Source organism: Sinohyriopsis cumingii, chromosome 4 (assembly GCF_028554795.1).
Source record: "Sinohyriopsis cumingii isolate HCF-2022 chromosome 4, ASM2855479v2, whole genome shotgun sequence".
Lineage (NCBI taxonomy): Eukaryota > Metazoa > Mollusca > Bivalvia > Unionida > Unionidae > Sinohyriopsis > Sinohyriopsis cumingii.
Window position 1 is genome coordinate 83,302,548 of NC_142964.1, and position 24,476 is coordinate 83,327,023.

The 24,476-nt window shown below is 37.2% G+C and overlaps 1 protein-coding gene across 1 annotated transcript in view; it reads right to left on the reverse strand.

The window, feature by feature from the left end:
• LOC149801560 (conserved oligomeric Golgi complex subunit 1-like) overlaps positions 1-24,476 on the reverse strand; it is a 106,034-nt gene that overhangs the window by 12,127 nt on the left and 69,431 nt on the right. The window contains exons 21-26 of the mRNA XM_089955780.1: positions 23,864-23,977; positions 16,184-16,277; positions 15,346-15,423; positions 5,968-6,044; positions 3,339-3,522; positions 228-359 (exon numbers count right to left, since the gene is read on the reverse strand). Of these exons, the coding sequence (XP_089811906.1) occupies positions 228-359; positions 3,339-3,522; positions 5,968-6,044; positions 15,346-15,423; positions 16,184-16,277; positions 23,864-23,977 (679 nt within the window). The remainder of the gene's footprint in view (positions 1-227; positions 360-3,338; positions 3,523-5,967; positions 6,045-15,345; positions 15,424-16,183; positions 16,278-23,863; positions 23,978-24,476) is intronic.

Below are 24,476 nucleotides of genomic sequence, written 5' to 3' on the forward strand. Positions count from 1 at the left end.
AAAAGGATCTGAAACCTTCATTGTCACTTATTCATTCTTGTAAAACATCATGTTATCATACCAAAATATGATCAACTTCTAGCAATCAGTGAAGATGGAGTTCAGGTTACAAGGAGAACTGAGTGATGGAGAGAGAGATATACATACATACAGATAGATGGACATGACCTATAGCAATATATCCACAAAAATATGGGCATAATAAATGTTCAAATTCAGTTAATTACAGAGCATCTCTGACTCTGCTTCAGCAGATGAGACTGGATATATGGAGCAAAGACATCCAGGTCAAAGGGGTCAACAATCTCCTCAAGCCTGGACATACATTTCTGGGCCCTCTCATGGTATGCCTGGCTACCCTGAAAAGGAAGTACAAATAAATAACATTAAAATATTGGAACTAGTACAAAAGCAATAAAAACCGACCGACAAACATTTTTAAGCAAAAATACGTGAACATCACTAAAAATAACAACAGTTGCAGATTCAGATCCCAATTTCACCAACATACTTTATATCTACACATACACTAAAGTCAAGAATCTGGTAAAGTGATTAGTTGAAATTTATTCCTACTTAAGTTTGACCAATTAAATGTATGAATGATAAAGTCCAGACTTAAGGAGCTTTTCAGTGAACAAAATCATGTCAGACTTAAAATTCCCTCCAATCAGATTGTCCGTCACAATCTGGTCTGAGCTGTCAGTAATATGTTGTGCAGTCCTAAAAGGTGAAAAGTAAATCTTCCCTGAGAATACTTATATTAAAATTAGAAATAACCTACTCTACAAAATGAATATAGCCCTCTTGAAAAGATAAAAGACATCTTTGCCATCAACATACACAGGCAGAATATGGGAGGCAAAATCTTACAAATTACCTCCAATAGTCACATTTTTGTCTTCTTGACACTTAACAGGGGTAATAATATCAAGTAAATTGCAAAGTGACAAAACCTAAAACCCATCGAACAAAATGCAGTATGGATAATTGAATAACTCACCTCTCAGCAGTGATTAAGTTAATTTTTCAGCATGCTGGAACATATACCAATGTGTAGAATTTAGAAATCAACAAATATTTGTGAGATTTCTATCGATAAACACCATTATGTTGCCACCCAGGAAGGTTAAATTTGACAGATTTTGCACTAACATGTCAGCCACTGGCTGTGATAGAGGGGATGCCATCCTAGTTTTGAATACAAAATTTATCAATGCCATGGGAGTCTGTCAACACCTAGTGTGTGGCTGCTTGATGAAATGCCCATTTCTAATTGTGGCAGCAATATCAAATAATTGTACTGCATGATTGAGACTGATTTTTTTCCATTTGCTTAGTATGTTTTTATAACATTGGTGCTTCAAAGGTAATCTGTTTTCTTTGAAATTTCAGCAAACTCTTTTATCTGGGTACATTTTTAAAAATGGAATTGGCCATCATTTGGTTAATTGTAGTTACTGTTCCTCCCTGCCTAATGAAAAGATCAACAAGTAAGATGTTTTTTGTGGGTTAGTCTTTTTTTTAACCATTTGTGGTAGTGGAGCGATGCTGTGTTCAATGCATGTGTTAGAAATTTAATAAAGGGTCAATGGACGATAGAGATGCAGATGTTCTGGTCTGATGACAAGGATTAGTACAGAAAATGTGAGTGTTCTGAAGGATTTAATTCTGAGTGAAAAGAAGAGGAATTTTACCATCCACATACAAATGTGAGTCTGTGTAAATATATTAATTACTAGTGAGGGGCTGAAAGATAGATTATGAGATAATGCCTCGCCTGGTTTATCTCCGCTACCAGAAATGCCAACAACAAAAAAAAGTGGATATTTCACAACATACAGTACTCATGCTCAATGTCAACATAAATGGACTATGATATAACTGTGCACTGTTAAGATGGTTTGTCAATATGGACTAAGAAATTGTTTATGTAACAATAGATAAATTTCAGTGCATTTTACATCAAGTTTGCGGCTTCCTTTCATGGGGCCTCTGAATTTCCCCACTCCAAACCAATATTATATAAAGTTGAAAACAGCCAACAATGTCGCCAATAAAAAATTGCCAGATGGTATATTTTGCTGCCAATAAGGAAAATAAAATCGCAGTTTGCAACATCAGTGAAGCCCTATGTGATCCCAGAATAAACTTTTTACACGTTATTTTTTGTACTTTTAAGAAGAAAAAACTATTTTTTGTGTACGAGAAAAATACATATAAAATTGTCTTGTATTATTCATGCATGATCTCTTCCCCAAAATGATAATAAACTTTTTACGTTTTTTTAAAATACTTTTAAGAATGTATATTTTTTGTGTACAAGAAAAATACATGTATATAAACTTTTGGGAGCCATGCCATGACCATGTTATATCCAAATTTGTGTTATAACAGAGCATGCTATAGTGGGGTCACACTGTATAACTAATCTGGCCATATGATTTAACACTTAAATCACCAAATCCTGATAAGCACATATAAGATTTTATATAGGTTCTTTTCAATATAAAATGTATTATACTGAGCAATATGGACCTAATGCTCTACATCTCTGCAGTGCAATTCTGTAATGTGTAAAAATATATAGTTGCTTATTAAAAGTCAGTGGTTTCCACTTCTGCTTTTGTTTTTCACCTTAGAATTCACTTCACATTAATATCTGTGTTTCTGTGAGCAAAATGCCTCTTTTTACCAGCAGGTCAAATTTGATGCTGTACAAGGAAAATAGCTGTGTCATGGAGGTGATATTTACTAGTAAACTTGAAATAATCACATGGAATATGAATGTGCCTCAGAAACTGACTATAACATAAACTTCACTGGATTGATACATGGACAATGGAAATTATGTATGTATCATAATTTCTAAAATAACTGACCTAAACTTAATATTTTACTGGACTGAACTGGACAAGGGAAACTCAATAGGTCCCACAATTTCTCAAAAACTGACCTAAACACAACAGTTTAATGGACTGACATGGACAAGAACAACTCTATAGGTCCCACAATGTCTCAGAAACTAACCTAAACAAAAAACTTTACTTGACTGGCACATGTACAAGGGTAACTTTATGCCCACTATGATTCAGAAACTGACCTACACATCTTTACTGGACTGATGCATGGACAAAGGTAACAATATATGCCTCAACAACAGGAATGATTGGGCATAAAAATGACAACTGGAAAAATCTGTCACAGATTGGATATGACAGAAAGTAGCTGACAATTATGAGAAGCTGGACTGTACACTGTTATGTTGTTAGCACTAGTAGATCAACAATGAACAACAAATGTATGTTTTATTTATGCACAAGAAATTAACTGTTTACCTTTGTGTCATCCTTCCTGGGAATGACTTGCAAAATAAACTTCAAGTCAAACAGCATTTGTAGGGCTCGACGCTGATTAAGTCGTGGCATGTTGGACTTCGCTGATTTATGCTCCTTAAGGATCTTTTCGTACACAGCCATTAATTTGTCAGATACATTGTAGATTAACAATTGCAGCGTGGACCTTCAAAACAAAGATACAGCCACAGTTTTCACTTATTTTGACATGTGAATAACGTAAAGCAAAATACATCTCATCTTGTACCCCTCTATTATTTATTTTACTTCATTCATTTACATCATCATCTACACAGGCAAATATGATTTGTTTCTGTGGTGGCTATACTGGAAGTCTGTGTGACACCATTTTCATTCAGGACCAACTAGATATCATACAAAGCTGTCTAGTGGTCAGTTGGACTTTCCATTCAGGAGGAATAGTTATAATAAGATTTTCAAGATGGCTGCTCTGCTGGACATGTTGGTCATCAGATTGGCACCATTTTTATTTAGAACCAAGCAGACATCATAAAAAATCTTGTGGTGAAAACCCATTCTGGAGTAGCAATGACATATTCTAGATGGGTGCTGCAGTGGCCGTATTGGACATCACATTGCACCATTTTCATTTAAGACCAACTATACATGTTAAGATGTCTTATGGTGAAAACCAAAAGTTAATCTGACTTTCTGTTTAAGAACAGTGGCAATAACAACATTTTCAAGATGCCTGATGTGATGTTTATACTGGACATTAAACTTGCATCATTTTCATTTTGGACCAACTTGACCTCATAAAAAGTCCTATGGTTAAAACCCCATTTCAATTTGTTCAGGATGTTCAGTTAATCTTGTACTAACAAGATTTTCAAGCCAGTTACTGTACTGGCCATATAACATGTCCAAGTGAAACCACTTTCGTTTGACCAACTAGACCATGAGATCAATGCATGTGTAAAGTTTCATGGTAATCGTCCAAGTAGTTTAAGGATGAGCAGCATTAACAAACTTGTGCTAATAGATCAATACCTATAAGCACTTCCTGGTCTACAAGCAGCAGAGCTTAAATTAAACAGTATACATATACATACATACACACACACACACACACACAAGGAAAGGTTACTCTTACAAACTGCTTCCCTTCCACCAGTGACTACCCACAATTATATAATTTAGATGTATACCATTTTAAGCTATAGCAAAATCTACAACAGGATGCTCACATTTGCAGGATAGGTGGAGGGGGGAGATTGATAGTAATCTCACTGGTTAAGTATTCTCAGATAAACAAACTTTACTACCTGAATTTCTGATTTTTCATACAGACATGATTTGCGGCAAGTGGTATGTATGTATTAGCATTCAAGGGCATGTCAACATTATAACTACTATACGTGCCAACAAAAGGTAAAGTTTTGAAATTCAAAAAATAAAGAATTGCACAAAAACTCTAGAATGATGGGCTCTTCCTAATACTTGCAAATATGAAATACAGGAATAAAAAATATGAAAGCTTAAGCTGTTCAAATTCTGTAAAATGTAAATAAAATAAAACATTAATATATAAGCTATAAATATTTGTGTCATTTGTTGAAATGATCACTAGCTACAAATGTTGATATTAACTATTGGAATGGTTACTAGCTATAAATGTTGGTGTCAATTGTTGGAATGGTTACTAGCGACAAACATGGGTGCCAACTGTTAGTATGATTACTAGCTACAAAACATAGGGGGGCCCCGAGTGGCCGAGTGGTCTAAAGCGCTCACCGTTACGGATCACTGCCATCTCACCTCTGTCAGCGTGGGTTCGAGTCTTGGATTCGGCCAATGTGGATATGTGAGAAAGCTTGCCAGTAGCTTCTCGAGGGTCGGTGGTTCTTTCCGGGGATTTCCCGGTTTCTTCCTCCACCATTAATACTGGCCGCCATGTATAGCCTATCGCGTGCTGAAAAATGGCGTTAAACCCTACAACAACAACAACAACAACAACAAAACATAGGTGCCAGCTGTGGTTTTAAAAAAGTCTGCCTGAACCACTAAATCTTGGATTATACATGGAGAATTACCGCTGCAGTGGCCTAGTGGTTAGAGTATCCGCCTCAGATGCAGGAGGTCATGGGTTCGATCCCTGGCCGAGTCATACCAAAGACTTATAAAAATGGTACTAACAGCTGCCTCGCTTGGCACTCAGCATTAAGAAGCTAGTGTTAGGACTGGTCTGCCTGGTGTCAGGATAATGTAACTGGGTGGGACATCATGCTACACATGTCTGCGGCATGATGACTCAGTGCTAGACATCACTATAAACTGCCACACTGCAGACATCGTAGCAATATGACTGAAAAATTGTTAAAGCTACACTAAAAATCCTGCCAAAATGGCTGATAGTCTTTGGGTTATTCCATTTTAAAGTAGTTTAAAGATTTAAAAGCAAGATAAAATAGTCTTTGTTCATATCTAGCTGTCTTGCTTATGTGTCACATTCTTAGACTTTCACAAGAACTATAACAGCTCTTGACCCAGCCAAGAACATCTTGAAATTTGTCTGGAAAACATCATACTAGTGGTACAATATTCAAATGCATCCTCTAATAATGTATGAAAATCTAGGAATGCAACTTACCTTCCTATAGCATGCCCTCCAACATGATTCACTTCTTGACATAATCTGAACAACAAACTCTGAAGGTGCCAAGATGCCTACAAAATAAGTGAAAAGACCATAAAAGAATTGCAAGACCTACCTCTTGTATTCCTGATTCTTCATATTGACATGACTTGTCAAGGTACATCAATGTATTATCATTTACAACAGCATAATATTTTCTATCCACTGCTAATTAAAGTAAAGTTGTTAAGTTCAAAAAAGGAAGAATTACACAAAAACGCTAGAAAGAATAACTCTACCTTATAAATACACACAGGAAATACAAGAAGATATAATAAGAAAGTTTAAAGTGTTACAATTCTGTAAAATGTATATAAAATAACATATTAAGACACAAGGTATAAAATCCTTCCAATATATGGTTTGGGGTGAAGGAAGTAAAAACAAGTAGACAAGAAGCAAACCAAATATGAAAAAAGGCCAATTAATTGACCGCAAGTCCAACCTTTTGTAATTATGATTGTTTGTATGGACATGACTTGAGGCAAAGGGTAAATAAAGAAGGCTTCAAACATCTTACAAAATATATATTTTTTAAAAAGGGTACATTTTTATTTATAAATTTAAAGTGATGACTCAATGAATGACCATCCTCTGATAAATTAACTGTTTTTTCAATTATGTGACTTAAGAGCAAAGGAGGTCGCAAAACACAATGTAAATATGATTGAGGAATTGAACCATTTAAAGTTTAGGGAATACAGAAAGCAGTGAAAGCATAGAATGTAATTTTTTCAAGTAAATTATTATTTCCCCATGAATACATACCAAATCACATTAATGTTAGGAAACATGATCCACTACCTCTTGAATTCAGCTCTCATGGAACGATGAAAATCATATTTTTCCTATCTATATAATCTTACACATGACATCCCCTTGCATCTACAACTGGTAGGTGGATATCCATCCATTGGATGTTTTAAGACATCAATGATGATGCTTGTGGGAAGGTATGGGAGGGTCTAATAGTAATGTGTTTGAGTTCGTATTCTTGGAGAAATGTATCTGACTGAAAACCTTACTTTATTCGTTGATGCATTTCCCAAACACAATTAACATCAGGAGAACAGGTAATACGAGAAGGAAATACATGAGCATTTAACTTCTACCACAGGTACCCTTCTGGGATTAAAAATGGCTGGAGTACCTCTATGATGATAAAGTACTCTCCTAACAAAATGGCAGCACAACTAATGGCCATGTAACAAATGTTAAATCATGGAAAAAAATAAATCAATTATGTTTACTCGCTGTGAAAAGATCCAGATGAATGCTGCAAAAGCACTAAATCCATGCCCACAAGAGGGCTGTGCTCATGTCAAGTGGGTCTGGTGGTTATGTGGCCCAATGTCACTGGACCCACCAAATACAACTCTTGTATTTGAAATGATAGATCCTTTAGATAGAAACACTTAAGAAAGCTGATTGTGAATGTCTCACATCAAAATGTTGCATCTGAAAACAATGCTCACAAAGATGACTCAAATCTCATCCACTTCAGCCACAATTACAGGGCTTGAGGAGTTATATCCTCTTTTCCAGCCTTCACTAGAAGAAACACTGGGTCCCACAACTCTTTTTCTTCATGCATTTCAAGTCATGCATGAGATCATGGACTGGGTTTTGAATCACTGCCTCTCTCAACATTTTGATAAAGGATGTATTATGTGAAAATATTCAGGAAAAGTTATATACAATAAAAGATGAAGATAAAAGATACACAGTCCTTAAAATATGTTGGTAAATATTTGCCATAAAAACAACATTCCCTCAAAAAGTCAATCATTCTCAGGTGATACAGCATCATGAAGTTTCTTCATTGAGTTCACATCAAAATACATCTGTATCAGCATACTCAAACAATTTATTCCACTGTCAGTGGACACTGATGGCATATATGCTTGAATTACCATTAATACCAATGTAACTAGGTGATCAACCATACAGTAAACTTTTTTCCATATTATTTGAAATCACTATATGGATCTTTCCATTCAGGAACAGGAGACTGCAGGCAGCATTGGCTGCTTTATCTGCTATTTCATTATATTCAATACTAGTATTTCTAGGCAGCCAACAGTACAGAATACTTTTTCCAGATTGTATGGGCAAATCATGCTTCTGTATGACTTATTTTAATGGACTGTTAGATTTAAGGTTTTGCAAGGCTTTCAGTATGATAACTGAATTTGCAAATATAATGAAATCTGTCTTTGGAGAGGTTTCAATGTAGTTCAAAGAGTATGGCTGTAATTTCTGCAGTTAAAATGGAGGCTTTAACTGCAACTGGCTTGAGATGGTGCAATGGGGTGTTCCCATGAAAGCTTCAACCATGTCCCCATCTTTCAAACCTTCTGCATACGAGGAAGTATGGAGGCTCTGATTTCACTTAACTAACTCTGAATAGGGAGAGGATTGGTTGAGGACATTTTGAATTGGCAAATATCCAATATAAACTGAGGGGCTGGGTTAATAAAGCAGATCTTTGCAATAGAGGCTTTCTGTATGGAAGTCCTAAATCAGCACAAATTTTATGTCCTTGTGTACTGGATTAAGCATAAAAGGATTTAGAGGCTGAAGCTCCAGCTGCACAAGCATTAATCTGTTGATTGTTTCAGAGCTTAATCTGTGTTTCATCTGTGCATGAAACTTATTCTGTGCTGAGATGCCCCCCCCCACCACCAGTCTGTAGAGGCATATACATAGCTACCTTAGTCAGCTTAAATAAGTTTGTACACTGTTCTTTATGGTTGTTATGTACAATTTTCCACAGCTCATAGATATTGTCTTCTTGATACTTCTGCTCCAAAATAATTTTTTTCACTAGCATTAGCTCTGCCAAAGTTTCAGTGCTTTACTGAATACTATGCCAGATTCCTTATCTGCTCCATAATGCTGTATTAATTTCTTTCTTGATTCTTATTTATGCAGTTTCTCTTAACCCAAGGGTTATATAGCTGCAGTGAATCCTGCAGAGCTAAATTGCTTGAGAAAAGAAATGGAAATTGCACTCTACTTTTAAATCGTTTGTTAGGTTTGGTATTCTGCCTTTTCTACATTTAATTTTGAAATATTGTTGAAAGATGGGTTCAGTGGCATGCAGTCTATTTTTGTCCATCCAGTATAAACCATGGACTCATATTTAACCCCATTTTTGGGCTCAAAATCACTCACTGGTATCTCCATTAACACTTTCAAAGCTCCAATAATCTGATATACTTCAGTTTAAAAATCATTGTCATCATCATTATCATTAGCCAGTATCTAGCAAATGAAATCATCATATGAAGGTGAACAATGCTGGGAATTAGCCATTTTGGGTTTTAGTAGGTAGCCCATATTTAAACATGCATTTAAAAAACTTCCTTAATGCAAGGTTCAAACTATGACAAATGCTTGTTCCAGGATCCAATGTGCCAATCAAATTTAGCTTAACAAATATTCATGTCTAGCTGAAGAACAAATGTGAAAACAGTTGCCTAACTGACGAAGGACAGATTTTCTGACAAGCGCCATGATACTTCATCCCATGGAATGACTTATGACAAGCACTGTAACACTTTACCTCATAGAGCATAGTGACAAAGTGCAGCATGCTATAAACAGAACACCTGTTACCCAGTCGATCGCACACGCATAGGTCTGCCTGTGAACTGTTAAGCAATGTAGTGTATGTTACGTTTAACAGCAATTTTAACCATTTTACATTTTTGGTACACATCTATTACATGTGGAAAAATTTAAGAGTAAAGTCCAATTGTTATAGCTGTGTAATTATTTTTCACAGAAGAATTTTTTATAGTTGTGATTCTAATCATAAAAACTTCGTAAGTACTTAAAGAAATCTGTGACTGCCATTTTGGAGAGTGGAGATTACGACCCAGTTACTTTAAATAGCAGATATTGACCAGTGCATAATCAGTGACCACGTGATCTGACGTGATTGTCATTTGCAGAAATGAATGTAGTATCTAACGGGGGTTTTCCCCGAAGGTGGCGCTACGAAAACCAGCTCAAAATGGCTGATGTTTACAGCAGGAGTCAAAAGGCGCTTCCATGCGAATGGAGTAGAGGCGTCAAAAGACGCTTCCATGTGAATGGAGTAGAGGCATCCAAAGATGCTTGCATGAGGTAAAGGGTTACGGGTGAACAGTTAAATACAAATTGTATACTGCACCAAGTACATTTTCATATGCACAATTTTAACCAATTTGTGTGATTTTTCAAGCATCTCTGCTCTCCAAGTGCACAAATTCATACAAGTTTCAAGCAATCATGCACCCTTGCAGCATTTCTAAGAGTGAAAGGTTCATTTTAATTTTCAGTGTTAGCTGATTTGATATTTTTAGGAATATTTCTTTCAGATTCTTGACATGATGGAGGATTTAAGAATAATTATCTTATGAGGAGCTTTTTGAGAATTGCTTTGGTCAGTATATATAAGATTTATGGTATGATAGCAGCCATTCAAGATATACCCAGAGCAGATCCCTCCAGAAATGAAATGTTTTTGTTACAGCCTTCACTTCCAGAAAACTAATGTGAAGGGATATTTCCTTCAGTGAACCCAACCATATCCCATCATCAAGCATCCATAATGACTGTAATTTACACTCAAGGCTTCCAGAGGAATTCCCGTTACAGCCATTCTTTGTCCTACCACTGATGCAGATATTGCCAAAATTTGGTCGAGATCACAACTTGATGGAGTCAACCTGAAAAGGGGTGCCACAGGGGCCAGTAGGACAATCTGAAAAGGTGACCAAGAAGAATCAAATCTATTGCTGCACTGAGCAAGTTGAAGTGATGCAAAAACTGTCTCAATGAAATCAACTTCCTGTTGGAAACTTACACTGTGAGCTTCATATTCAGCACCACATGCACTGGAGCGAGATAAACGAGGCCATGATTGGCAAAATATTCCATCCCAAAATGGACAAAATCCTGGAATGGGGTTGAGATATGATTTCTCCTAAATCAGAGAAAAAAGGTTGATCCAGCTCTTCACGCCATATATTTTTAAAGAATATCATAAATATGCTTTTTATGAGGTTGACATGAACAAGAATATGATGCAGTTGATTGTCTTAGTAGATGACTACAGGCTGATGTCAAGACCAAATGGGAGAACAGAGGATTTGTTTCTGGTTGGAAATAAAACTGTAGGCACCTTCATGAGGTCTGCTGAAAGTAAGTGTCAGTTTGATTCAAAGTGATTGCAACTTCACCTTTTAGGCAGGAAGTCTGACAGACTGTCGTGTTCCATTTTTAACCTTTATGTAGCTATGTTCTTGTTGAGCCAACTAAAAGCAATGATCAACATTAGCACCCCATTGACTATGGGAACTAGGAAAAGCTAGAAATAAAACATTCTGTTTGCAAGCTCTGTCCACCATCCACTTTTAGATCTTCCACAAAATGTTTAGCTTTCTCTAGATTGGATCAATTATAAGTCATGGAATGGGAAGATAAAAGGTGACAGAGCTGATACAACAAAATCCAAAGCCCATCTGAAACAGCAAGGATCTTCAATGAATTTTGTGCAGTCTGGTAATAAAAAGTCTGATGCGACTGTTGGGAGAGGCTTAGGGAAGGTGAGGCCTTGTTTCTATCCCCTTTATTGAGCTAGCGGGATGCTGCCACTTGAAATTACACTGAGGTTAAAAATGAAGCTGCTGTTTTCTTCTCTCTGTTTGCTGATAATTCTTGCACCTTTGCAAATGAGACAAATGAAACCTCAGTGGCTGAGAAGGGTGGAAAGGAAAGCTGGAAATACTGCTCTTGTACTGCCTGCTTCAGCACATCTTCAATTCCAGTGCTGAATAGCAATGACATACCAAATGCAGTGAATGTAATCAAAATATCAGAAGCAGACAAAGGAGTCTTGTTCAACTTCACAAAACTGGATGAAACTGTCAAGTTGTTAGTCATGGAATGATGCATGATCCTATCAACTACCTTGACATTACAGGTCATGGACCCCCATGTGTGATCACTGCCCAATTTTTGGGGCAAGGAGATAAATTACTAGTGATACCAGGTTTGAGCAAAGATGAAAAACAAACATAATTAGTAATAACTTTGGAAGTGACATAAACAACATGGCTTCCCACCTTATAAAACAGCTGGATTAACATATTCATCATTATGATGTTTTCATCCAATCTATGCAGGTCAACATTTTATATTTCTGAGTGTGTGCAATACCAGCAAGACAAGAATGATGCTGGTAACTGGTACTCTGTAAAGAAAGACTTTGAATTTTCCATGTCCCAAATACTGTCTGAAAGATAACTGGCAGTTTCTTTAATGTTCACAAACTTCAGCAGTAGAAGGAAGGAGGGGTGTTTGTACTTAATTTCATTGTCTACTGAATCCATGATCTTATAGGCAAGACTCATAGACTGCAACACTGGGCAATAAATTTCTTCAATTACCACCTTGAAACTAAACTCCCTGAAATCCATAGTGGGGTAAGAGTAAGCCAATTGATTGAGATTGTTGGCACATTCACTGTGAAAGTTGACTTCATTGGAAAAGTACTAGCTGTGTACCCCCACCTCCTGCCACAAATCTATATAATAATTACCTATCCAGTTGTCAGCCAGTCAGTTCCATACACAGGGATGGAACAGCCTTATCCATGCCATAGGGAATGATCAATTTGGAAGGAATCTAGCAATATTAGCTGGTAAATATTACATCAGTAAAATTAATTGTACATTCTTCCAACCCCATCCAAACAAAAAATTATATTTCAGTATCAGTAATGTTGCTATTGCATAACTGAATTTGTCAGTTAGGTGGGAGGATGATCCATAACTGGTGAATAAAAACAAACAAAAAGAATATTCATCCTTATTAAAGAGTAGTAGACTACTGCCAGATGGAATCTGCAAGGGCCACTTTCACAGTGACAATGATCAGATGGAATCTGCATGGGCCACTTTCACAGTGACGATGATCAGATGGAATCTGCATGGGCCACTTTCACAGTGACAATGATCAGGCCAAGGAGAATATGCCCTCGCTTTGTTGAATTAATGATAAATGAAGATGAAAGAAATATGAGAATGCCAAAATGTGGCTATCAACATATCCTCCAAAAGACAAATGAGTTAGATTGGCCAATGATGTAGCAATGGCTTGAACCACTTTAATTTTCACAAATGACAGGTTCCTATCATTAATGTACTGGTAAGCTCTCTTGATATTTATTGCAATTGACCTAGAAATGGTGGAAACTGAAGCCAGTGTTTCCCTTTACGCACATAAGTGCATCAGGGATGCATGCTGGAGAAAATTGACGCATATATTTTTTTGCCATGCATTTTTTTTTTACGCAAAGTATTCGCATAATGCGATCAGGATTTATTTAATATCCAATGCACTGGACAAGGGTGGCATCGTGTATACTTCCAGCATAGGCATTGACTGGTTCCCCACTTTGTCTACTGCCTGCATTGCGCTCCTCTATTCATAAAGCGGAGTGCAACGCAGGGCACATACGAAATAAGGAACCAGACTAGCACAGGCAATGTTATGACGAAGTAGTTTCCCCATCTCTCGCAAGCTCTCCCGTGATTTCCATCGAGCTCAGCAAAATGTTGTCCTTATGTTTAACATCAATGCTTGTTGCACTAGAAAGTGACCTCCAGATTAAAACGTCGTGCACTAAGAATCATTAGCAAAGAAGTGAAAGAAGCAGAACACAAAAGAGTAACTGTGAATCTAACTTTAATGAAAAATGGAGAAAATAATTCCCTTGACTGGAATACGGCACATCATTAGGATTACGGGTGACGGTGTGACTTATGATTGCATCATTTCGAGGACTGCAAAAGTGAATAATCCTTTCGTGACAGGTTTTAAGAATTTTTAAAAATCTGCCTTCATTCGCCACAAGATATCTGGAGAACACATTATAACCCAAGACATTCTTTCACAACAAAGAAATCAGTAAACTTGCTGAGAAAAATGCGTTTATTTGGATTACAAAGTCAGGGGGTCAGTGCAGATTTTGTTGGTTTTTATCTTTGCTGCAATAAAATAGAAATCTTAAAGTTCAAGTGTAACTTATTAGAAACAAGATGAATCATTAGCCTCCTTGATTTTTGGATAAATTTGTTCTAAGACGAAGTACAATAAAACCGATGATAGTACACATTTTATAACAGTCAGTAAATCAACTGCCATCTGGTTACAAAAGATCAGGCTTTTTGTATTGGCTTGTATGTAATGTGTTGGTCTATAATATTGCTTCAAAAAGATTATAAAGAGACTGGTAAAAGTACAACTTTAAAAGAAAAATGAACTAGTAAAATGATTCTTTGAATGGACAATGCATTTGTTTGTTAATTGTGCATGTTGGTTTATTTGTATGTTTAGAGAGTGAGAGAGAGAGAGTATGCTGCGCAAGTTGCATTATCCTATTTCAAGCTAAACAAAATACAAGTCAGAGGAACATTTGCCAGTACATTTTTGACCCCCACATTTTTTATTTGACCCCCAGTTCTGACACCAAGGTTTTTTTTAACCTTCAGTTTTACCCCCCGGGGGATACATTGTGAAACTTCAGTTGAACCTTTAATGGTAAAGAAAAGACTCTTTCGACCTTTCTTCTGCCTTTAGAGGATGCAAGAAAGCCCTATAAAGCCCTAACACACATCTACTCCTATGACCATAGCTAAAGCTCCATGTAGAGGCTAAGCTGAACAACAGAACATGAAATTGGAATAATTACCCATCCAAAGAAAACCTGAGTTACTTGCTGTATTGAGGAAAGATAAGGATGTGAAGGTGAAAATTGATAGTGACCAACCAATTGCTTATGGCATTCCTGACTGAGGCTGTGGTCTCCACCTTGAATGTTCCTCCAGCAAAAGCTTGTATAGGGAGAAAAGGTAGATAAAAAGACGGGCCTTTAACTCGATGGACTGGAACCAGTGACCAGCACCTTTTGGGAGGGCAAGTCGCTCTCTGCCTAAACAAAATGAAGAGGGTGCTGCTCCTCCCTAAAGTGTGACTTGCAGTGTGTGTGTGGACAATTATGACATCTCCCACTATGCCACTAGCAGTGGACAGGAGAGGTGATGGGTAAGATTTTCTTTCCTTGATCTATATTATATGTAGATGGGGAAAGATGCCTTGCTTGTCTAGGTGGGAGGACTAGATTATAATAATATCAGAGATTATTTTCTGAAATTAATGTGATTGGGGAATGTATTTGATGGAGAAATAGGGACACCAATGGTCAAATCAGGTGGTTAAAGTAGCTAAATAAAAATGGCATGTACAAAAATTTTCATAGTAGATTTTGCGCTTGACAACCTGCATGGGGACATAAATCTTGGAACTGATCTTATTCCCATCTTCTGTCTCCTCCTGGATGCTGACTTCATCCCATTTCTGAAAACAGTACAGAAAATAATGTTATATTTGTAAACAACTTATCTTCACAAAAATGTTAACAAAGAAAATGGCAATATGTATATTAACAACAATTGTTGTTATTTTGGGTTTAATGCCATTTTGAAGCACATGATAGACTATACATAGCAACCAGTATATCTGGTGGAGGAAGAACCGAGAAAACTCCTGAGAAGAACCACCAATCCACAGGAAGCTACTGACAAGTTTTCTAACATAAGCATGCTGGCTAAGACTGAGACTACATGGACAGAGGTGAAATGCTGGTAAAGGCAAGCAACTTAGACCACTCTGTCATCTGGGGCCCCACATTAACAACAAAAACAATTCCCAAAATTAAATAGGCCTCTTCCACAAAGTCTAGTCAAGGTACATTGTCTAGAACTCTAGTTCTATATACAAGATTTATTACATAACACAAACTTTTTTTGTGAATAGAACAAAAATGCAAAGAAACAAAGATATAATATTAAAATAAGATAAAAGCATGCAGGTAAGAATAAAACTTTATAGGAATATAAGTCAGAGGGTAATACAAATTCACTGAATCAAATATTTTACTTATGGATTTCTTACAACAATATAAATACTGTTCCATCACTTAAGGCCATATGCTACTAGCGTTTTGACATAAACCTGGACGATATTTATATATCTGAATTAATATAAATCAGTCTTAATTTACTGAACTTAAATTATAGCTTAAAGGGTGGATGTTGAAAGAAACATTAGGACTTACAGTACACGAACCAATGATGTCTTGTTCGTTTTGTGCCAGTGAAGCTTGTTCAAATTCCTTCATGACCATTCCTGCCAAGTGATCCACCCAGATCCTGAAAATAACACACCTGCTAGTCAAATCATAAGTTATTATTAATGCTGTGACAGAAGTTTCCTACTCTGTGATAACCTCCTGGACTTGTCTACCAGCAACAGGTTGAGGAGGTCACTAAACTACAACCATACATGCCACAGGAGAGCTACCAGAATAAGCAATAAGAACCTGCAGAATCAGTCTGAAAGGACATGAATAGACAATGCCACTAATACTGAAAATGTTCACACCTTCTGAACTGGGACTGGGAAGACCAAAAAGACTGGTCTTGCTGTTGTCCTGTCTTGTCCACCAGAGATTTTGCACAGTCCAAAAAGTGACAATGCTACCTCCTTGTGCAGAGAACATTTCAAAAGTTACCACTGGCCTTTAGAAAGACTGTGCCAAAATATTCCTCTTAACAGGAATATGGTGGATTCATAATAAGATCTCCACACTAACTGCTCATGTCTTAATGTAGGAAGGTCCAAACTTTCATGCAAAGCAGAAGGGAGACAAATACCTCCTTAACCTAGAGGTATGTTAATACAGATATGTTATCTGACCAGATCCACATGTAGTGACCCTATAAGGGACTGCCCAGTCCTGAGTTCTTTATATGATGAGATGCTTCTTCCCAGAACCAAGGAACACTATATTTGTGCACATTACAGCCCCAATCTTTCTCAGTAGCATATAAAATGGACTGGGGAACTGGTGTAGATCTTGGACCCTAGTCCAAAAACAGTTCCAATTTAGCCACCAACTCAGGTGGTGGTGAAAATAGGATTCCTGGGGGGATCCATGTAAATACATTGTCTTTGTCCCAATTTGCCAGAACAGAAACTGGAGAGGGCATAAGGAAAACCTATCTAAAGGGACTATGTGATGGTGTACAAGGTGTCCAAATGGGCAATGCATGGATTCTTCTCAAGGAGTCCTGTTATGAGAGATAGGATTTTTCTAAACCTGAACCTGGGAACACTGACTATCCAGGCTGGGAATAAGCCTGAGATGGGTCACTATGGACCAACATGGGAAAAGTCCTTCAGGCAGGAATCTGAGGACAACAAGCACCATCCATCAAAGGCTGGAGGATGGGAATCCCATGGGAGCTTAGGTGAGTTGCAACTACCCCATCACCCTGGTAAAAACTCTGGGAGCTCTAAATAAAAATACCTCCAGGTCAGTACAAAACTTGGTGTATTTTCTGTGTGGAGGAAACACAGTGGTGTGAAGAAATGCTTCTGAAGATTGATGGAGACTGCCCAGTTGGGAAGCTAGTAGGTATGCCTGAATAAAGCTGTAATCTCCCTTCTTAAGAGAATTATGTAATGCAGAAAGGTTGATTATGTTGATCAGAAAATCCCAGGAATAAAAAGACTCCATAATTTATTTACCCTTTCTACTCAGCCCTTCTGCAGAAGGGTGTGTACCTTTTCCAATTATCTATACCAGAGGTTATTCCTGGAATCAAGACAACAACACTCCACTTAGGTAAAAAGTACCCAGCATCAAACATGATGCTTGACCAAGCCCTTGTCAAATAGATTTATTCAAGTTCCTTTGGGGACAATGAGAGGAAGGCATGGCAGGAGAAGGAACAAGACCACAGGACCAGATTCCACCCCATTTTGGGGAAAGGAAGTGTTCAAGAACTTTTTCTCTTTACCTTTTTCTCACCTCTGCTTGAAAGGACAGGTTATGAGGAGGTTAACATTAGGCTGCTTTGGAGACTGTTGAGGTTGATCTATAAGAACATCTTGGGTTAAAGTCCCAAGAGGTAATTAGCGTGATCTCACATCTTAGCTGGTCGTGACAGGTCAGGCACTACTGCAAGGGACCAATGTTGTTTGTTCCTCTAAATCCTGAGGCATCATGGAGGGGATGTGGCCCCCATCTGAACCATATCCACCTCAAACAATGTAGACTGTAGTAGGCTTTTGCTATGGTTCAGCAATACTTTGGAAGACTCAAAAGCAACATCCTTGCTAAAATAAGGCAACAAGAACATGGACACTGGCAATGCATGCCAGGTAATAGTAACCGGTGACCTGGCCCCAAGCACCAATGCCTCCTGGGTTTTAAGCTGAAGGTGAGCCCAGGTCCCCACTAGTGACATCCTGGCATCCAAGTTGGTGTTAGGGGGCTTGAGGGACCATGCCTGCAGTGGAACTTAAAGCTGGCAACCTAAACCAGTTGTCAAAGAGCAGATGGAGCAAACTGTCCAGTCTTTCCACTGCCTGACAAACTCAAGATAACTTCTATTAAAAATCACTGACTCTTAAGGAATGTGGGTTCATCAGAAGATAATCTCTCTCCTGCAGAGAATAATTTTCTCCTTCTTTCTTTTCTAAGAATCAACTCCTTCAGGAATTGATGGGACTGTCCTTTTTACTAATGTACCTTACTCATATTCGTCCTAGAGGAAGGAGAGGCCAGATCAGCTGAAGCAGACTGCAATATCTGCTATGACACAGGGGTATTGATCTGATCTCTGTCCTGAAACTGAAAGTGAGACTGGCCTTACCTATTGATCTTTGCACCTTTCCTAAATAGTCAAAAGAGGAGATGACCAGCCCCTCTCCTCAGTAGGAAGCTTCAAATGGGGGCATTGACCCAATTACTGTCCTCAGACAGATGATGGAGTGTCAATGACTGGTACTAGAAGACCAATGAAGTGTGCCTGAAGACCACTGACTGGTGCCAGAGACTCAGTGACCAGTCACCCTGCCAGGCTATCAGTTATTGGTGACAGATAACCCTGCCTGGTGACTGGTACCTGGCAGAAGACTGGTGATTGATCACTGGCAAAAGACCAGTCAGGCAACTCTGATCTGATGCAGAAGCCCTCCTCAAAACTTACAGAGTTGGATCATTGCTCTTTCTCTTTGGTGAGGTGTGATATGCTTATCACCTTCCCCATGCTAAGGACCGAGAAAGGGGAGTCTATCTGTATCCTCCCTTTGGGAGGTACCATGGAACAAACCAAAGCCAGCACAAACTGTGTCTGTATGACTGTCAGAGATCCTTGGGAGTTATTTTTTTTTAAAAATTATTCTAATTATATAAAAAAAGAGACAGATTGCATAACCTTCCGAAATTGAAGAGTTTTATTCCCTGTCCCAAAGGACACAGAGAAGGATCCCATACCCTTCAGGGTATAAGGAGCACTCTTCTTCAATGAAGAGAAAGATCATATACCCTCCTGAGATTGAGTCTTCTTTTCTAAGGCCCTAGAGGACTCTGAGAAGCATCCAATACTCTCCAAGGATTGATTAGTGTCTACCCTGACAGAGTTCTTTGACTCTTCAGGAACATTGTTTTTCTCAACCTAATGAGAGACAGATTCCATATGTTCCTGAGATTGTGGAGTAAAAGGTACCATATTCTCATGGCATCAATAAGTTATGTTCCAAGTCCTGCAAGATTCAGAATGAAAATGTACCTCTTCGGCTGCACTTAAAAAATTGAAGATCACATACATTCCTGGGACAGAGTGAAGTATCCCATACTTGCCTAATACAGAGGAGTCAATTCTGAGACCCTAAAACATTTCTGACCCACTGATGCAGTATTTATTTGAAAAAGAAAAAATATATACTGCTAAAGCAAGCACTCTCTGAAATAAAGAGTATAAAAATATCATAGTAAGAAAATGAACTGCCAATTTGTGTACTTACAGAAATATTCAAATCTGCTAAGACAAAAACTTATACAAATATTGCAAGGCAATCTCATTGCAACTGGATGAAAAAGGAAATAAAACTACAAATGGGTTGCAACAATTTATTATATGTACTGCCAAAGCATTGTATCAATTGAAGAAAGAAAAAAGAAACAAATTCCTCCACTGAATAATGGGTAGCCTCATCACCAAATAAGTGGAATGGGATAATTAATCAGGAGAAGGCAGGCATATCATCCCCCCTTTATATGTGTGGCAACTTATTGCCAAGTCTCACATTCAATAAGTCCATAAATAACAAAATATATGACTAGCATGTAAGCTGTGCAAACTACGTAAGAGGCATGAGTGATCCCACAGGGCTATCCTTATGCCCTCACTTGTGCAGATACAAAATCAAGAACTAGGAACTGGTAGGAATTAATTACCCACACCAGTACTATGAAGGTGCACATAGTAAGCTCTGCCTTTTACCAAGCAAAAAAGTTAAATAATAAATTAATGAAAAATAACACTTGACTGTATCATGTACTAGTAGGACTAACACCTGAATGAACAAAATATACAAGCGAATGGCCAAAAATATGTTGATAAAACCAATAGCAAGATAGTTGAATGAAGAAGCACATGTTTGATCATGCCATGCATCCAAGTAAAAAGAGGAAGTCGAAAGTTTGTGCACTATCTGACTAGGACCAGTTTCTTTTCTCAGTTCTAGATCCTTCCATCCAAAGGTAAACAATGCAATAATGGTAGGTAATGTATTACTGCTATTAAAATGGAGTTTACTTCCATCATGATTACTGTAAGTGGCACATTACAACTAAAAACTTCACACTAACCACTGTTGAAAACCAATGTTACATGAATAGAAAGCAATTTTATATTAAATTATGTTTCTCCAAGAATACATATCCAATCAAACTGGCATTGGGAATATAAGCTAAAAGGCTGTGTTGGTTTAATTAGGTCTGGTGGTCATCTGGGCCACAGCCACATAACCCACCAGATTCAGATTTTGTCTCTGCAAAGCTAAATTCCCGAGATAAAAACTTGAAAAGGCATGCCAGCCAACAGTTTCTATGGCACTGTATTTGAATACAAGGCTTGCAGAGATTACTCTAATTTCATGACCTGAAAACTTCATGAGGTGACTTTGATCTTTATAAGATGTCAAACTTTATAAACCAGTTAATACAAGAAGATAAGGCTTGAAACATGATGTCCTGCTGTTAAGTATATCTATACTGTGTTCTTAATTTTTGTCCATGATTGAGGGTATCACTATCTGATTTTGATTCAAAGAAGCAAACAAGATGTTTACTTGGATTTGAGTTCAAGACCTGGGTTTTTCCTTAGGAAATTCTATTGTAACTTAGGTCAAGTGAAACATGTATATTAAAGGATCTGGTAAACAATTCCTGTTTTAAGATCATTCTGTGGAATTATATATTTAAATCATTCACTGGAATTACAATGTGCTCACTTACACTGATTTTTCAATTAAAATAATGCTTGGAGATTATTGACAACTCATTCAAAGACATTTTGGATTATTTCATTGTGATACATCAAGACATTCAAGGCTACTGTAATTCATTCAGAACATTATATACTTTTGAACCTGTGATAAAACATTTAGGATTATTTGTGATTTAATTTACATTACTGTAAGTGTCTTTTGAATTTTCACTTTGTATTCTTGAGAAATTAAATTATTTGTTGATTTCAATAATCTTGTGATTTTGCTTCTTTCTTGTTACATAGTTTAAAACCATTATCATTATAACACTTGCTTTCCCACCTTCAAGGGCAAAACAATCACATCTGGTCGCCATGACATGCCCCTATGTACTTCGAGTAGCACTTGATGGTGCAAACAGCATCTTGCTTGGCCACTGCTCTCAACTTATAGATGAGAAAAAGCATATGACGACTCTCAGACTGCCCACAGACAGTAACATTTCTTGACCATGACTCCTGATTATGTCATGAGGATCACCAAACCATCTGATCTGAACTGAAGATAGTTTGGCTTGACTAAAAGAGCGTGAATTTCATAAATACCCCTCCACAAGCTAATAGAATCTTGCAATTCTGAACCATTATTTTCTGTAATAATTGTTGTGCAAAGAATGGGAAGGAAGTAAAAGGCCCTTAACCCCTCACAACTGACTGACACCTCATTCACAACCCAAGTTTCTGGGTGAAGGACTGATGAGACAAAGGTGGATTGCTTGTGGTTCCATCTTGTTATAAACAAACTGATCATTGGACACCACCAAAGTACACAGATCTGATGCAAAAAGGGAACATTCGGTATGAACAAACTGACCCTGTCTGGACAGAATATCAGCCTGAATATTGAGTCTCTTGGTAATGTGTCTCATTTGCACGCTGATCTATAGTAAAATCAATGAGAAAACTGCCAAACCAGCACAGACAAATCATGTGATTTGGTGCCCTGTTTGAAGAGGTTAAGTCGCTACAAATACCTAGATGACTGACATAATCAGGACTGCCTGCCTGCAGAGTCAGTCCTTCCAAAGCTGAAAGGCATTTATGAGAGTTTTCATCTCTAGAAGGTTGATGTCAAGAGGTCATTCCCCTTGTCCCCATTGCTGCTGACTGCTTAGAAGCCCCATGGCATGTGGGCTCCAGAACTGCATTTACTGGTGTCTGTACAAACTGTCATTTCCAGTTGGGGTTTCTCCAGAGGAATTCCTGTCATGAGTAGTGTGTGAAACTCACAAAAAAATTATGAAGTCCACAGGACCAAAATCTGAAAATGCTACTGGTCCTGTCCATAACTAACTGGTCCTACATTTCATCATACAAGATAAAATATAGTCAATGACTCAATAATAAAAATATGAAATGTAGGTCATAGTGACCTTTTCTTGTAAGGAAGTGGCAAGGCAGTGGTATTAATAATGTATATGTAGCACAAACTGAGCCCAATCCCCATCAAACCTATAAAGATACAAAGCTTGCTATGCGGTGAGTCTGTACATATACAAAAGTGTGTGAAAGTGCTGCCTGCCTGTCAGCCTAATGCCAGTCAATTTCATGCCAGACTGGGGCAAAAAATTAGTCTCTTTGACCAGCTGGATTTTGAGGCATATAGAGTTAATTTAATCTGCAAATTTTATCTTTTTATGACATTGAAAAAAGTATTAAAAACCAACTGAAAAATAAATAACAGTCAATTGTTTCTGATGACCACTCACGAATCTGGGTGATACGAGTTGTTTAGCAAGTTTCGCACACTGCATATGTATATGCTTTTGTTTGTGCTAACACCAACAGCAATGTTGATGCCATGGGTGGTTCAATAGCTCTCAATTATTTCATACAATCAAGTTAAAACAAATAAATTTAATTAATTTAATTAATGAGAACTATTATTATAGTTCTCAGCAATTTTTAGTGCCTGACACTGAATTAAATCTATGGTTTTTATTGAAAAGGATAGGAAGAAACACTTTTATAACAGCTGATAAACTTATATCAATTGAATAATTGATAAACTGCAGGTCTGTACAGTGCAGATAATCCACCGTTAGTTAACACAGATAAGTCAATATTATTGTCAGCTGGGGTCTTAGACAAAAAAAACAGTATGTTAACAAGAAATCAATTATATTCAATTATAAAACTGATTTTCAAAAACAATGTACTAAATAAGAATAACCTATACATGGAAATAATAACATGCCTTGTAGTTGCAACATCTGCATAACTCAATCTCTGACACATGTCTGCATAAACATGTGCAGAAATGCTGTTCATTTTCATTTTGCATAATACCATATTTTGCTGACATGAATATTTGTCTTTTCAGAACCTGTATGTATTACTGAATCTATTTTGATGTAAAATTAATTATATAATCAGTATATAAATTCATTAATTACCTGTAAGCCTCTTGCTGACAGCGGAGAAGCTTTACTCTCAGTTCTTCCCATGCCTGGTTTTCTGCTAACTTGGAACTGCTTCCTGATCGAGTCAGGTCCTTCTTCTGTGTATTTCTATGGAAAACAGCTACCTGGTTATTTGTTTGCATGAATACAACAGTACAGCATTTTCTCACTAAGATGAGCTTTTTGTTTGAGTACACAAATACAGAAAGTGATCACAAATGATCTTACTGAAATCCGCTCTAAATATGACCTATGCTGGTCAGCATAAAAAAGTGTTTTAATGTATCAAAATGTATGAAAAATATACCAACTCACTAATATGTTATGATGTTAAATCATGGCAGGTTCATGAAATGCCATGTGACATAATACTACAGGCAATTATATTGTTGCAACTTTCTGAAGAAGATTTAATAAAATTGTGTTCAATAGTGATGATGGATATTAAGATGAATCTAAATGCGATTTTACTCCTACAAATATCTGTTTTACTGGCTTTGTTGACATATCACCAATAAAACTCAACAAGTTATAATTAGCACCACAATAATATACAATTCCATGCCAATTCTAATACTGCAATTAATCTTTTCTTTAAAATTTTCTT